The sequence below is a fragment of the Choloepus didactylus genome, chromosome 1, assembly GCF_015220235.1.
Source record: "Choloepus didactylus isolate mChoDid1 chromosome 1, mChoDid1.pri, whole genome shotgun sequence".
In the NCBI taxonomy this organism is placed as follows: domain Eukaryota; kingdom Metazoa; phylum Chordata; class Mammalia; order Pilosa; family Megalonychidae; genus Choloepus; species Choloepus didactylus.
Window position 1 is genome coordinate 63,641,806 of NC_051307.1, and position 16,342 is coordinate 63,658,147.

General features: G+C 38.1%; 1 protein-coding gene across 3 annotated transcripts in view; it reads left to right on the plus strand.

The window, feature by feature from the left end:
• Positions 1 to 13,001: 13,001 nt before the first annotated feature.
• The window catches only part of TBC1D23 (TBC1 domain family member 23), a 100,578-nt gene continuing 97,237 nt past the window's right edge, over positions 13,002 to 16,342 (plus strand). For 2 of the 3 annotated variants that reach the window (XM_037834471.1, XM_037834453.1), the window contains exon 1: positions 13,003 to 13,229. Coding sequence is in view for 2 of the 3 variants with exons in the window: in XM_037834453.1 (XP_037690381.1) it covers positions 13,177 to 13,229 (53 nt within the window). In the remaining variant the exon portion in view is untranslated. Of the gene's footprint in view, positions 13,230 to 16,342 lie in introns of all 3 variants that reach the window. The other variant, XM_037834461.1, reaches the window with a different exon arrangement.

Here is a 16,342-nt window from a genome sequence, read left to right on the forward strand (position 1 = left end):
CAGACCCAACAGCCCAAGCTGGTGAGCCTTGCTAGTGAGGCAAGAGAAATCAGAAGGAGGTGAAGAACTATCAAGACAGGGAGGGATGGAAGAATAGGGGTCATGGAGGGAAAGAGGAGCTTGTTCAGTAGGAGAGGGGACTTGGAATGATCAAAGAATAGAAATTTATGGTCAGAGAAAGGGAACTCCAGATCTTGAGATATAACCTATAACTGTCTCAAGTGATGGTCTCAGGTAGTCATATTAGTAGACATTGTGAGAGACAGGCAATGTGCTGCTCAGATCTCCTTTCAAGAAAGAACATGCTACCAGCTGTTAGCTACTTCAAGTTCTGTTCAATGTTGGAGCTAACGTTATGCTCTTCTTGGGGTGGCCCCAACCAATGACTATTGCAGGCTAGAAACAATGTTAAGGCAATGTTATAGGAGACTAATCATTTCCACCCAATGCAGACTCCTTGAATTGGTCATCTTTGCTCTGGTGCTCCCTTTGCGCTAGAAGAGAAAGCATCCTGGTCCGATGACTCCCCTTGCTCAATTCTGCTCTCTCTCCTTTTCTTTTACAGGTGTTACTCCCCCTGAAAACCTTTTATACTTCTAAGTCTATTTCACCATCTGCTTCTTGGAGAACCTACCTATAGAGTATTTATACTTTTTAAAGTCCTGTCACATACATGATCTCATTTTATTCTCATGATAATCTAGGTGGTAGGGTTAGTAAGAGCACCTGTGCTTCACTTTGCAAATGGAAAAACTGAGACCCAGAACACCTAACCACCTGACTGTGCTTACACAGTTACTGTGGGCCGAGACTGGAGCAGACCCTTCCTCCAAATCTTTTCTGTGCCTAGTTTCTTTCCCTTAGGGATGTTAAGAGGGAATGTTGAGTGACAAGTAAAAGAATTAAACAAAGCCACAACTGGGTATCTGCCAAGCTTGCAGAACTGGCATGCTGTTAAAAGTATAAATGTTCACAGTAGAGAAAAACAATCCCGTACTTAAATTATTCCATTTTGATTAAAGAAGAGGAAAATTATAAATTATTTAAAATTTATTTTTATCCTACTCATATTTTAAAAGTACCTTTTGTGTATGTTTATGACAATTTTAATAATGTTAATAAAGTCTTTCATGTCTTCCTTTGCTGTCAGTGAATCAGAACAGAGTCACTTAATTTCCATATCCAAGAGAAATAGTTCAAGTTAGATAATTTTGAAATCATACTAGCTATTTTACCATAAACAAGGTAAATTACAAAAATTATTCCTTTGTTGAAAGCCTCCTGTTCTGGTTTGCTAATGCTGCTGTTTTGCAAAACACTGGAAATGGATTGGCTTTTATAAAGGGGGTTTATTTGGTTATACAGTTACAGTCTTAAGGCCATAAAGTGTCCAAGGTAAGGCATCAACAATTGGGTACCTTCACTGGAGGATGGCCAATGCCATCCGGAAAACCTCTGTTAGCTGGGAAGGCACGTGGCTGGCATCTGCTTGCTACCAGGTTGTGTTTCAAAATGGAGTTCTCCAAAATGTCAGTGTCAACTTCCAATGGCCGTCTTCAAAATATGTCTCTCAGCTACAGCTAGCAGTGAAGTCCTGTCTGAGTTTTTATAGGGCTCCAGTGAATTAATCAAGGCCCATGGTGAATGTGGGGCCACACCTCTGTGGAAACGTTCAATCAGAGGTCACACCCTAACCAAAGGTTTCACTCAGTTGGGTGAGTCACATCTCCGTGGAAACAATCAAAAGATTCCAACCTAATCAACTCAAATACATCTGCCCCCTCAAGACTGCGTCAAAGAACATGGCTTTTTCTGGGGGACACAATATACACAAACCAGCACACCTCCTAATCATTTCTTTCTCTTTCCTTTTATTCGTTTTTTGAAATAATTTTTGCAATAATAAAATCATACAGACAAATTCATGTTTTAAAATAAAATTTGAAAAAAATGTAGAAAAGTATAGAGGTGACAATAAAAGTCACCTATAATATTATTGCTGTTAATATTTTGGCTTTGGATATTTCTAGTGTTACCCTAATCCTAACACCACACCACACCACATCCCTAGGTCTGATAGTTGTGACTATACTTCAACTCAAGAAGTTCATGCAACTCAAAGCCTTCTCAAACTGACAGGTGATGAAATCAGTGAAAACCACCTTTTATTCCTAAAATGAATTAGCAATATAAAACTTCCTAAATCTTTTTGCAGACCTCACAGGCCCCCAAATTTGGTTCTTCCTTGTTTATTTTATTGCCCAATTTTTTAGGTGCTTCTTCTCTGACTGTTGGTTGAAGGAAAAGCATCTGGCAAATGACTTAGATGACTTTTGCTCAGTGAAGAAGGTGGCACCTTTGGCAATATATTCTGATCACAGACGTCTCCACTGCCTCCACCTCTGAAGGTTGAGTTCTGACGCAGTTTGAGCCAGACTGGATACCTGAAATGAACATGGATGAGAATGAACCTCCCTGGGAACTTAGACACCAGAACAAACTGCTGTCCATCCAATGGTGACTCATTGCAGGGAAGAGCCCCATTTGCTTGAAGTTCAGTGTTGAGACAGTGGGTCTCTCTCTACTTCTAAGTTACTCATACAGTGGCAGGCGACTGGGAGTGCTTAGAATGTGCTAAGGTAATACCAAATGCTTTTAATTACACAAAGATGGTCTAAACAACATCACAAATTCATAGAAATAGCTTTCCATACAATATTTTCAAAGTTGAGATGACAGTAAGGAGAGGAATATGAAATAAATAAAAGTACATAATTAGTGAAAGGAACTAGCAATATACAGCATACATCCACGATTCAAAAGGTCTGTTGATAAAAGGAATCCCAAGCAATCTTCGTAAAACTGCATTACTTCCCAAATTACCCCTGGCAGGCCCTTGAGTCTGTAACAGCCTGGCAACCAACTTGCTCCAATTGCTCCCCACTGGAATTACAGGAGTGCCACCTAGTGTCACTGTTAAAGCTAAAGGAGGGTTGGCTAGAACAATTAGTTCAATTTACCTCATTTGAGGAAACTGAGGTCCTGAGAGTAGAGGTGACTTAAGCAGGGCCACACATCTATCTGGTCAGTGGCTAAGCCAGGATTAGAAATCAGGATCCACCTTCAAAGTCTTGTCAACCGCTGATAAATTCTGGAGTTTGGGGGTCAGGAGTTCTGGTTCCTGCTTCATTGCAACTACTGTGCCAAAAAATAAAGCCTAAAGGCTGCAGGTTCCCCACGCATTAAAGTACTAAAATAATATTTGCTTATTCCTAAAATCTTTGAGGCACATGAATGACAAAGAACAGAATCTGAGGGTTAGTATAGTTCCCCATAGGCATTTAGTCTGCATCTTTCCTCCATGAAGGACTGCCCCTAAACCAGTTGTACAGATAATCAGTTTTCTACAATTAAGCACTCTAGTCCTAAATCAGCCCAAATTTGGTGCTTTCTGCCATCAGCCTCTACCTTCTTATATAAAGCAGATCTGAACAAAGCAGTTCTGACAAACAGGGACCACTTATATGGAAGGTGCCATTGGAACCACTCAGGCTTTGATTTCTGGAAGCTGGGTGTTCTCAAGTTCTAGTTTCTGTTTAAAGGTTAGTCTTGGCCAAATGGTTCTCGATGCTGCTTACACATTAGCCTTACCTAAGGAACTTTTAAAACATACCTGTTTCTGCGTCTGATCCACCAGCAGAGTCAGAATCCCTGGGAGTGAACTTCTTATTTTAGTATTTTTTTTAAGCTTCCCAGGTTATTCTGATGTTCAGAGAATTGAAAATCACAATGGTAGGCAGAGCTTACACTGAAAAAGAACACAGATGATGTACAAGTAGGAAAAGTGGGTAGTAGAAAAGGTCATCCATCCCAGGCCTCAAATAGAACTTATTATGTACTAAAGTGCCCAATAAATGCTTGTTGAAAGGAACTTGTCCAAAGTGAGATGGTATGATGATGCTGAAAGAATTCACAATCTGACAATGATTTCAGAATTCTCTTACATCCCTACATGACAAACAACGATGAAGAACTACAAGTAAACTTAAAAGCAAGAGAAGCAGGTAGACATGTCAATATAGATCAAGAAGAAATGTTTTAAAATATGAATGCATTTGAGGATTTAGTATGGGATAATACTAGACCCATTATTCTGCAACTTGCTTTTTTCACTTAATATATCATAGACATCTTTCTGTGTTAGTATACACAGCTTTCCCTCATTTTGTAGCAGTGGCATGCTATTTCTTTGCGTAGATGTACCATTCCATGATGGGCAATTAGCTTGACTCCAGTTTCTGCCATTGTAGGCTAAGCAATACAGAAGTGAGCATCCTTGTGTATACTCTTGACCAATTGTGCAAATATAAGTTGCTAGAAGATAATGTTTCAAAGGGTATGCATATTTTAAATATTGATGAGTTTCTCCAAATTCCCAACCAAAACTGTTGTACCAACTCATCTCCCATAAGTGGCATAAAACAACTCCTTTGCCATTCTCCGTCTCTTAATTGGCTACTTCTCACCTTACAGAAATAACCAGAATCAGAACTTAAAGACTTCATTAAGACCTAATCCATCTTCTGGCTATGGGTCCTGTTCCAGCTGCACAATACACCCCATTGGCATCATCTTCTATTCCCCATGGATCCTCTTCCTGGGAGCTCTGGTCATTATTATCTGGACACCACTCCTCACCCCACCCCCAGTCCTTGCCTCCCATATCTAGTTAGGAACTAGATCTCTTTCCACAATCTTTATCACTTTCATTATTTTTCTTCCAGCTCTGTGACTGATATCCCAGTTTAGGATCTTATCGTTACCTCCTAACTGACTTCCCTGACTTCCCTGACTCTTCTACCTTCAATCCATCCTGAACCCATTTTGCATTCATCTTTGTTAAACATTCTTTGGATAATGGTCCTTTCCTATTCAAGACCCTTCAGTGGCTCTCCACTCCCTGCCAAATGCTGGCTGAGCTGTCTCTCCCATCAGCCGTGTAGAGGAATTCTCCTCTCCAGCCAAGACTGGCCTAGTCTCCCAACCGCAAACATGCCTTGTGCTTGCCTGCATTTATCATGTCACTCTCCCTGAAGTTCTTTCCCATCTCTCTGCCTACATGAACACTATCTATCCAAATAAGCTGTGAAGATATTCTTTTCCTGATGAAAAGAATGGTAGGGGTGCAGATTATGTAGGGCCACAGAGAACATTGCAAAGACTTTGAATAGGCAAAACTGAAGTATTGTCATGACATAGGAAAATAGGTTTTGTCTATGCTGACAGATTACCAAGTACTTTGTACAAATAAATCATTGTTAATAATAATGTTTTTATGGCAGGAAGAAATTCTTTTGATTCAGGCTAAAAACCATAACACAAGATTTTGCCTCTTCTAAGAAGAATTTAAGCAGAAGTAGAATAGAAATAGCCAACCTGAGTTTTTGAGAAATTGCACAAGTTTGTGGTAATTACATAAGGACCCTAAAGTAATGATCTGGCTCTTCCTCATAGCCATACATATACAAAACTATATCTATCTATCTATCTATCTATCTATCTATCTATCTATCTTAGTTATTTATAATTAATCAATAAGTGTAAGTTTACTCCATTAACTTATTTTATTTAATACAAACATGACAGTCATTTCTACTACTGTAGAGATGGTTCTTAAATCATGAATATAGAAAACTACTTGCATATTTGGTTCACTTGAATATGGATTTCATATTCATTCATTGCTAATTCATAGGATTGTTGGGAGGATTAAGTGAGATAATTTAAGTGCTTAGAACAATATATGACACACAGTAAGTGCTATATTTGTTTTCAGTAATAATGCTGTATTAAATGTGTATTATCCATCCATTCATTTATTCACATAACAAATATATTGCATTCCAGCTATGTATCAGATACTATACCAAGCATTGGAAATTTAAAGACATAATAAACTGGCCCCAAGGATCTCATAGACTAGTGAAGAAAACAAATATATAAACACATAATTAAAACATATTGTGATAAATGTAATATTCAAGGTATATTTCAGGGGCAGTGGTAGCATGAGGCAGAAATGAGTAATTCTGCTTGGGAGAGAGGTTACAGAGAAAATGCTGCTCAAGTCATAGGCCTAAGTTAACAGTTGAGGGAAGTTAGTAGAATATAGCAAAGCAGAAGAAACAAGGTTTAGCCAAGACATAAAATCATGCAGCATCAGGATATATTTGGATCTGCAAGTACAGAATGGTTGAAATATAAGTACTTTAAGATGAGCAAGATCATGGGAGAAATTTATCAGTGGTAAGGAATTTGGACATTCTTTATAGAGCATGATGAACTATTAAAGAATTTTAGGTAGATTTCCAATTTAGAAAATGTGGAGCAAGAGGCACAAATTCAAATGCCTCTAAGGACCAAGCAAGTAATAAATGTATAAACTGAGTCTAGTCTAAAGTGATAGGGAATGTTGGGGGTGACAAACTGAAGAGTGTATAAAGACATTTGAGTGATTAAAAATGATAACAAAATTAAAAGCTGATAAGTAAATATGGCCCACGGGCTGCCAGTTTGAACTGGTGTACAGGCTGTATTGAGTGCATGGGGAAGAGTGGAAGGAGGTGGATTCTAATGAACAAATTCCTTCAGTAAAAGATAATGAGTAAAAAAAAAAAAAGATAATGAGTAACAGAAACAAGAAAATAGCTGCAGAGATGGAGAAGAAGGAACTGACTTGAAAAATATTTAGGCAGGAAAAAACTAATAGGCCCTGAACACTGATTATATATAAGGATAAAGAAAAGAATATAGAATAATTCCCAAGTTTCTGACTTAGAAGACTGAGTATATGGCGAAACCATTCACCTCTATAGAAATGGCAGGTAGGAATTGGGATGCAGATAGACGTAAGTTCAGTTTGAGAAATTTTGAGTCCGGAGTATTTATGGGTCATCCAAATGCAAGCTCCCAGTAGAAGATTGGGTTTATAGATACAGAGAGCAAAAGAAAGGCCAGGGTTAGAAATACAGATATAGAAGTTGTCAGGATTTAGGTGGGTATTAAAACCAGAGTAGTTGATTCTGTCCAGAAAAAAAAAAAAATGAGTGAGCAAAATGTAGAGAAGAAATTCTTTATCTAATCTTTCAAATGCTTTTGTATCTGTGGTTATTTTCATATTTATTATATCCTAAAAATTCCTTTCAATTTTGTATTCTTCTAATGTAAATTTTAAATGCACAGTTTACAGTGATAAATTGTGCAATTTAGCAAAAGTAATAATCATGTAAATAAAATATTCGTAGAAATTATTACCTATATTTTCAACACATTTTGTTAATAGTATATATCATGTAATTCCTTTGTAACCAATTACCTCAGATGGTTCTTTGCTATTTTATTTGACAAGACATATGCCTAAAAGGAAGGGTAGGTACAAATGTTTGGGACAAATGAAGACAGATTGTACATAAAGAACAGACTGCCATTGTCTGAAGATACTGTTCACAGATTATGTGTGTATGTGTGTCTCCTCAGTGATGTTAATTAAAAAAAAAAAGCAAGTTGTTTTAGAACTTAAGGCTAGTTCCAGATAATATACTGATTACTATACCTGTTTTCCAAGAGTGAATCAATCCTAATAAAAGGCCTTTGCCTGGAACACCTGGGAACAAATTTGGAAGGGGAAATGGTAGAAAAGTCTCCCACATTAAAGCACTTTCATCCCAAACCCAAGAATGGGTTAATCCCTATCCAAATGTTTACTTTGGGTCTATCTACATAACTGAAGAGTCAATTTCAATTAGCAAAGATAGCTACTACAAGGATAATGGAGAAATACTAACTTATTCAGTTTTTTTTAAATCACTGCTTGCTCAACACTAAATGAATTTAAAGCAGATGTTGAAATTGCTGCCAACCCTTTACTTGTCATCTGTGAATGTTAATTAGCTTAGTTTTGTTCATCATTAAATTAAATGTTAGGCTTCAGTAATTTAAAGACTTTTGCAATGTAGTTCCTGATGGGATTTAAAGTTACAAATAATTGAAATAATTGTGAAAACATTTGTCTTTGGAAGAAAAATTCCTGGGAAATTTAGAATTCTGAAACTTTTAGAAGATAGCTGAAAAAACAAAAATCAATATCATGTTATTCAATTCTACAAGAACTTTTAAGCACCATCTACACTTTGACCCAAATTTTGGCATAGTAGAAGCTACAAAAGAACATAAAAACAGTCTCTGTTCTCAGAGCTAAGAATATAAGATGTTGCATGACTCAGTGCACAGAAGAGAGGATCTGATAATAAGTGTTTTACGTGTTCAAAGAAGGTAGAGCTTGAATGTCAAGAAGACATTCAAGCATTGCAGGGAGAGACTCATTTGGAGAGAAACTGCGGCCTCCTGCCAACAGCCAGCATCAACTTTCATACATGTAAGTGAAAGTGGATCCTCCAGCCCAGTGAGGCCTTCAGATGGCTGCATGACAGCAACTCTGGGCAATATCCTGACTATAATCTCATGAGACCCTGAGTCAGAACCGTCCAGCTACACTGCTTCTGAATTCCTGGCCCACAGAAACTGTGAGATAAGAAATCTCTATTGTTTTAAGACACCAACTGTACCGGTTTGTATATATTATGTTCCCCAGAAAAAGCCATGTTCTTTGACGCAATCTTGTGGGGACAGACATATTAGTGTTGATTAAGTTGGAACGTTTGGATTAGGTTGTCCATGGAGATGTACCCCACCCAACTGTGGGTGATAACTCTGGATAATTTCCATGGAGGTGTGGCCCCGCCCATTCAGCGTGGGCTTTGATTAGTTTACTAGAGCACTATATAAGCTCAGACAGAAAGAGCAAGCTTGCTACAGCTAAGAGGGACACCTTGAGGAACCCACGGGAGCTGAGAGGAGCTGCAGTTTATAGAGACATTTTGGAGATGGCCTTTGAAAGCAGACTTTTGCTCCAGAGAAGCTAAGAGAGGACAAACGCCCCAAGAGCAACTGAGAGTGACATTTTGGAGAGAAGCTGCAGCCTAGAGAGGAATGTCCTGGGAGAAAGCCATTTTGAAACCAGAACTCTGGAGCAGACATCAGTCACATGCCTTCCCAGCTAACAGGAGTTTTCTGGATGCCAATGGCCATCCTCCAGTGAAGGTACCTGATTGTTGATGTGTTAAGGACACTTTGTGGCCTTAAGACTATAACTGTGTAACCAAATAAACCCCCCTTTATAAAAGCCAATCCATTTCTGGTGTTTTGCAAAAAGGCAGCATTAGCAAACCAGAACACCAAGTTTTGAGGCAATTTGTTATGCCATAGATAACTCAGATAATCTTTACCTGAGAAAAGAATACACCAAAGACAGGATACGGAATAAGAGATCAAGACCTATGATCACCTCTCTCTCTCTCTCCCCGCCCCTCTTTTAAAAAAATGCTATAATAATATTACAATGAAAAATAAACTCTACTAGATTAACATAATAATCATGATGACACAGGTAAATTTATAATCCCTACCTGTCCCCTGATCTACCCAGCCATTTCTCCATAAGTGAATTAATTCATCCATTCAAAAATACTTAAAAACAGTCTCTTAGTTCATTTAACAAATATTTATTGAGAATCTACTATGTGTTGTAGGCATAATATGAATTAAGGACATATAACACAATACAAATTACATATTTATACACTAAGTAATTAGCATAATCCTATGGCACAGAAGATCAAATGATAAATGGAAAACATTTGTTTTTTTATAGTTTCATTCAAAGCCAAAACACTTTAATTTTTGCTTTATAAAAGTACAATTTGATTTTATAAAGGATAATACAGAATAATACCCAACCCTCCCATTTGGATGTAGGAACTACCATTAGATGTACACAAGCAGGTAGAAGACTCACCCCATGTGGATGATGTGGTGATGGTATTTCCCTTTCTTGGAGACACATCTTGAAAGTATCTGCATTGTGCATCGGTCCAGATGATCACCACTATCACCATTACCTTAGCACATCACCAAGTCTATGAAAAAAGATTCCAACTCCCTCTGCTCAAGAAGGGATATAAAGAATATAAAAGCAGAGAGAGGACCTAGTATCATTGGTAAAATTTTCTTACAATTAGGAGAGTGGAGTAATGTGAGAAAATAAAGGCAGATGATTTCATCACAAAATCTTCTCTAGCTCTTGAATTCTACTCCTTGAATTGAACAAATTCTACTTGTAATCCCATGCTCATATTTTTTTTAAATACACAACAGTCCAGATAAATGACAGGACCTTGAGAATTTTTAAAGCACAAAAAAACTCAGAAAGTTACACCCATAAAAATTTTCAGCCAGCTAGAAAATATTTTGTAGGCATAGCGTGATCCTCATCATCTCAGGAAGTGAGGCATGTCAGGGGAAAAATGTAGACAAACCAGATTCAGCGCAAAAGAAAGGGCTTATCAGAGGACTCACCAACCAGGGGGATCTGCACTAACTCAACAATCTTGGTATCGGCAACCCAGTGTGGTGCTTGTCCTTTCAGAAGATGAAACAAGATGTGGGAAAATGCGAATGACCTTTATACAGAGCAAGAGAAAGAGGAGAATGGCCTTATGGGCAGAAGATTTAACTACCACGGAGATCTATGGTAACTCAGCCACCTGGATATCAACAACTCAAACCCAAGCCAATACCATCAGAGACTGAACCAGTGGAACCTAGTCAAGAAAGAGAAATCAAAGATATACTAAGTTTCAAGGACTTAAGCTAACAGTCAGTTTCTTAGAATTATCACTGGAGGAGAGAGGACATTATTACGGTGAATTTCATGACTCAGAGTGAATACTTAGCAGAACAAAAAAGAGGTTGATGAATAAAGAACATATGATACAAATACTTCAGAAGATGTCATCACTAATCAATTTCAATTGAAATCTTGTCCCCAGTGGGTTATATGTCAGTATCTTGTTGGCCCTATCCAGAACTGGTGTTAGTCTTCTGGGCTGCTATGACAAATACCACACAATGGTTTGGCTTAAATAATGGGAATTTATAGGCTCATGGTTTCAGAGGCTGGAAGGCTTGCTTCCTCCTGTGGTTGGTATGTTCCAATGCTAGCTTATCAGTGATCTTTGAGGTTCCTTGGCTTTATATCTCTGCTTCACAGCACATGGCAATGTCCTCCCCTTTCTCTTCCAGGTTCTACTGACTTTAAGCTTCCAGCTCCTCCCTGTGGCTTTCTCTGATTATGTCTGAATTTCTTTTGTCTGTAAAAGACTCCAGTAATCTGGATTAAGGTCGGCCCTCATTCAGTTCAGTTACATCTTAACTACTATCTTCAAGAGATCCTACTTACAATGGGTTCACACTCACAGGAATAGGGGTCAAGACCCAGAACATGTCTAAAATGGGGTATATAATTTAATAGACCGCAGCCAGCTATATAATTTCTGGACGCCTAGTGTAAAATGAGAATGCAGGGCTTCTTGTTCCAAAATTATTGAGAATTACAAATGGCAACAGGAGAGCATTAAACCAAGTGAAGGGCTGTTCCAAGAATGGGGTCTTGTGCTGTTGTATAGGTTGCATACCAATGAAACTGACCCCAACCCTATTACAGAGAACGGAAGGCAGAAGTTTTGACTTTTCTTTTACAGAATGAAGAACTGCTTGGAAAACATCACGTGATATTTTTTAATGGGCTATTATTATTATTATTATTATTATTTTACCACATAGACTATGTAACAGTATACTGATTTAATTACATTCAAAATGAATTACAATTGAAGACAAGAATCACCTTAACCAGTGAATAGCTGCTAGTCATGTCACTGCCTTGTTTAATAGTTTTATAAAACCATTTTAGAAAAACTTCTAAAAATCTACTGGCAACAATTGAATGGACCCAGCTGAGGTCCTGAATATTAGGTTGGTACTTCAACCTGGATTCAAGTCTTCTATTTTTTTTTTGAAACTCAGCAACTAAACCCTCTTTCTATGTTTAAAGAAATTTTCCTCATAGAAGGACTGATCATCAAGCAGAGATTGGGGCTTGGAAGTAAGTACAATAACACATAGCTCTGTGGTATTGCCCTTTGGAGAAGAGAGTAAACAGGTTTTTGGTTAATGAAACTGCAATGCTGATTTTTCTTATATCATTCCCTTGTATTTAAAAAAAAAATCTGCATCTATTCCTAAGCAATACACTGGCTTGACTATTTTTAACATGAAATATAAATGGCACCATATTTTATATATGTATCTGCAGTCTGTTTTGTTCATTTAATTCATGTTTTTCAGATTTATATTGTTACATGTAGTTGTCCTTCATTTCTCCTGTTCCTGGGGCCTGCAAAAACTTTTCCCCAGGTGCATCCTTCTGAGGGTATGCCCACCCCTAGGCCCAGATATGGTCAAGGGGAACCACAGGGGCAGGAGCTTTGGCGGTGGTGGTGTGGATTGAGCTTGGACGTGGTGGCCTAGGTCCAACCATGTGGGATGAAGGTGGGTGGGATGAGAAGAGAAAGAATGTGGCAGCTCTTCCTGTCTGGAACTACAAGAGTTCTAGAATTCTGAATTTGGACAGGAGTGGGCCTGCCTTTTCCTAACATCCCACTCTTTCCTCAAACCCAGAGGTTATAGTAAATAGATGCTATAGCAAATAAGTGTGTAGTAAAATAAATGAAATGTGGGCCCTTCTTCCACCTCCACCTTCCCTGTGTGAGTTCCCACCTTCCCTCCTCTCTCCATCAGTCAAGGCTCTCAATTCTGAATTTGGTAAGTTCGATGCCGAATTGGAATGAAAACGCCAAGCTGACGCCAAGAAGCGACGCGACGGACACACCCTTAAGGACTCTCGAGAAAAGCACATCGAGGGCAGGGGCTTGGCCACCAAGCCCCGCCCACTCCGCCTGGCCCGGGGTCCTGTGGCATGCTGGGACACGTAGTGTTGGAGAGACAGCTACCTCCACCAAGTCTCCTCCCCCAAGCGTCCGACGCTTCTTTTCGCCCTCGGGACGTTGTGACGTAGCTTTCTTCCCGTCCCTTTCTTCTCAGTCTTTCTTTCCTCCTAGTTCAGTCCAGGACTTCCGAGAATCTTTTACGACACCCGTCTCAGAGTCGGTACCGGCGCCGAGTCCACTTTTCGGCAAAGTGACGTGGACGTCAACAGCAATGGCGGAAGGAGAAGAGGTCTTGCCACTGCCAATGTCGAGCGGCGACAGCTGGTGAGTGAAAGCCGGGACTGATTCCCACTGCCCCTCTGTTCTTTTTTTTCTCGCCACCCTGTCTGTTCCGGACGCACGGCAAGCGCCGGCATGGAAAGAGAAGACCAGTCCTCAGCGAAGTCCGGCACCCTGCCCCGCCCCCTCTGCCTCCCTAGTCCTGCTCTAAGGGCTGGGGCCGGTTAGCCGAGGGAGAGGAGTGTAGTCTGGATGCCGGGCCTTCGTCTGGTCCCCTCGCTTGGTCCACCGGTCTAAAAAACGTGTTGGGGAGGGTGGCTTAAGGGCTGGGTTGGGGCGGAGGTCTCTGGCCCGGGGACCTGCAGTAGGCTGGGTTAGAAAGGAAGTTTGTTGGCTACAAATCAGGCACTGGAATACCATTTGAAGAAAAGACCATTTGAAATTACCACCTCGACCTTTGCCTGAGGGTTCAAAGGTTGAAAAGTACACCCAGGGAGAATCCCTCTCACATAGTTGTGGTATTTTTTTTTTTAATTCTGGTTTTTATCTCTCGTTGCCCGTTCCTTGTTTCCACCATTCGTATCGTTCATAAGTCTTTTTCCTAACTACTGCTTTTCTCACGGCTCGATTTTCAGTTTTGGATGTGATGTGGGACATTGCTCTTGCTGCTCCCAAGCCTTTGCATACTTAACTGATTTGTAATTGGAGTTGTGGGGAGGACCTCCGACAAATTTTCGGTAGACTTGAGTCCTCCAGTGTCGTTAATCTTTTGGATAGGCTGCTACTTTGAAATCGTTGATCTTCACAATACTCTGTTAATGACAACACCATTTTAAAAAATGGAAACTTTTTAGAAGTTTGTGGAATTATTATAGCTGATCTAAATGTAGTGACCAAATGTATTAGTTTTAGAGTTGCTTGTTCATCATATCATATGTATGTAGCTCACTGGTGCATGTTTACCTAAAATAATACAGAACATTTGTAGACATCAACTTTAATGCCTGAAAAGGGATTGTTCTTTTATAAATGCCACTTCTAGCAACCATTCACACCATGTCCTTTGCCTTAGTAAACCAGACACATGACAGTACTCCCAACCTAAGTACTTCCTAAAGACACCTTAACTCTAGCTACCTCTCCCCTCATGGCCTTCAGTGGATCAGCTGATAACAGCCAGATGACAATATAATTTGCTCTAAGCTTCGTATTATAACCAGTTAGGTAATTTTCTGAAAATTTTTGCAATCTCTAGGTCACTGATTTTAAAAAGGTCCCTTTAACTTGTTAAAAAAAAAAAGTAAGACTCCAACTGGTAGCTTTCATTAACATACAGTCAATGTTGAAATAATAATTTTGATAGATTAAATGAAATAGATTATTAAAATTGATTTCATTTGTTTCTTTCAGTTTTTAATGTGGCTATTAGAAAATATTTACTTACACACATGCCTCGCATAATATTTCTGTTGGACAGCGCTGGTCTAAATCTTACTCATTCTTCAAGCCTAATGCAGACATCACTGCTTCCATAAAGCATTCCCCAGTGACTCCAGGGGTAAATGATTTCTCCTCCTCTTAACTCCCATAACACTTGTTCACACACATTCAAAATTGAATCAATTTTACCTCGTCCCTGTCATAGCTTCCCAACTCCAATATAAGCAATAGCATACCAAGCTGTCATTTCATATAAATTTGACTCCAGCATTTTTGTGAGCTGTGTAATTTGTCTCCTGGTATAATGCTTACTCTTTATGGAAAGTCAGGGTGAACAGAAACCTCAGTTCTCAAGCTTTCCAGGATTCCAGCTACATAAGCTCAAAGAATTTGGTAAAATCCTTGTAAAAATGCTCATTGGTGGTTTGAAATTATTTAAACTTAAATTAAAAATTAATGTGTTATGAGAATCTGATTTTGTAAAATCAAATAATGTTAAAATTATTAAAGTTCAAAGATTGGTAATTACTCCTGATTATGAAGAAATCATTCTTGGATTTCAGAGGCTTTCTTACTTAAAGTAATTTCTAAATATCTGAAGGCATAATTTCAAACAATTTTTTTTTTTGGCATAGACTTTACTGATACAACTGTAGGTATTCTGAGCTTGTTTTGTTAAAAATCTTCACACAATATTAACTTTTTCTTCATGGTTTTAATTTATTTCTAAACTCTTCTTAAAATTGTTGTGAAGTTTTTCTTAAAATTTTAGAAATATCAGTTCCATAAAGGGACTTCTGTTGTTAATTCGAGATGTGAATAGGAATTGTTTTGAAAAAAATAGATTCTTTTTCAAAATTTTGTGCACTTTGTAAATAGCACTCTCAGTGCTTCCTGTTTCATAATCTCAAAGCGTTAAAATATGAAGCAAGATTTGAAGTGTCACTTAAGTAGGTGATTGCAATTTCAGGATGATATAATCAACAAAAAAATACATTTAATATGAAAGAAAGGAGCCCATTATTTAAGAATAAGGACAGTTTGTGGGATTGGGAAAAACTGATATTGCCTTAAAAAATGAAGAGAAAATTAACTTTATTGTACTAAATTAGGTGTTATTAAGTGACAGCTGTTAGATTTTGTAAGCTAAAATTAGAAGGCAAGCAAAGATTAGAAGTCAAGATTTTCGTTTATACTATTTATGTCAGTGTCTTTATTATAATTCAAATCTTACAGTTTCTAGAGGTAATTCTTGAATAATAATAATTCACTTCTAGAATTTTGTTTCTTGTAGATGTTTTAATATCCACAGGTTAGAGTTGGTAACTGGACTTTTTATACTCTAAAGAAATATATTTCAATTAATTCATTTTCATTTATTTATACTCACTGCAGAGAGGGGATAAGCTCATTTCTAAATTTATTGAGGCAATCTCAGTAATTCTGGAGCACCTAGTTAATTGTATTGCAACATACAGCAATGTATGAGTAGGTGTTTTCTAAACAGAATTGATAAAATATGTTTGGCAAATCATTTGTGCTGTATAATGCTGAAATGTGGATTCTACTTGATATAAACCAAAGACAGTGCCTTCATCATGTATAAAAAAACAAAATAGAGTTTAGCAAAGCATTAATAGTTTATTCAGCAAACATTGACTATATATATATATATATATATATATATATATATATATTCAGACTGCTATATAGTCTTT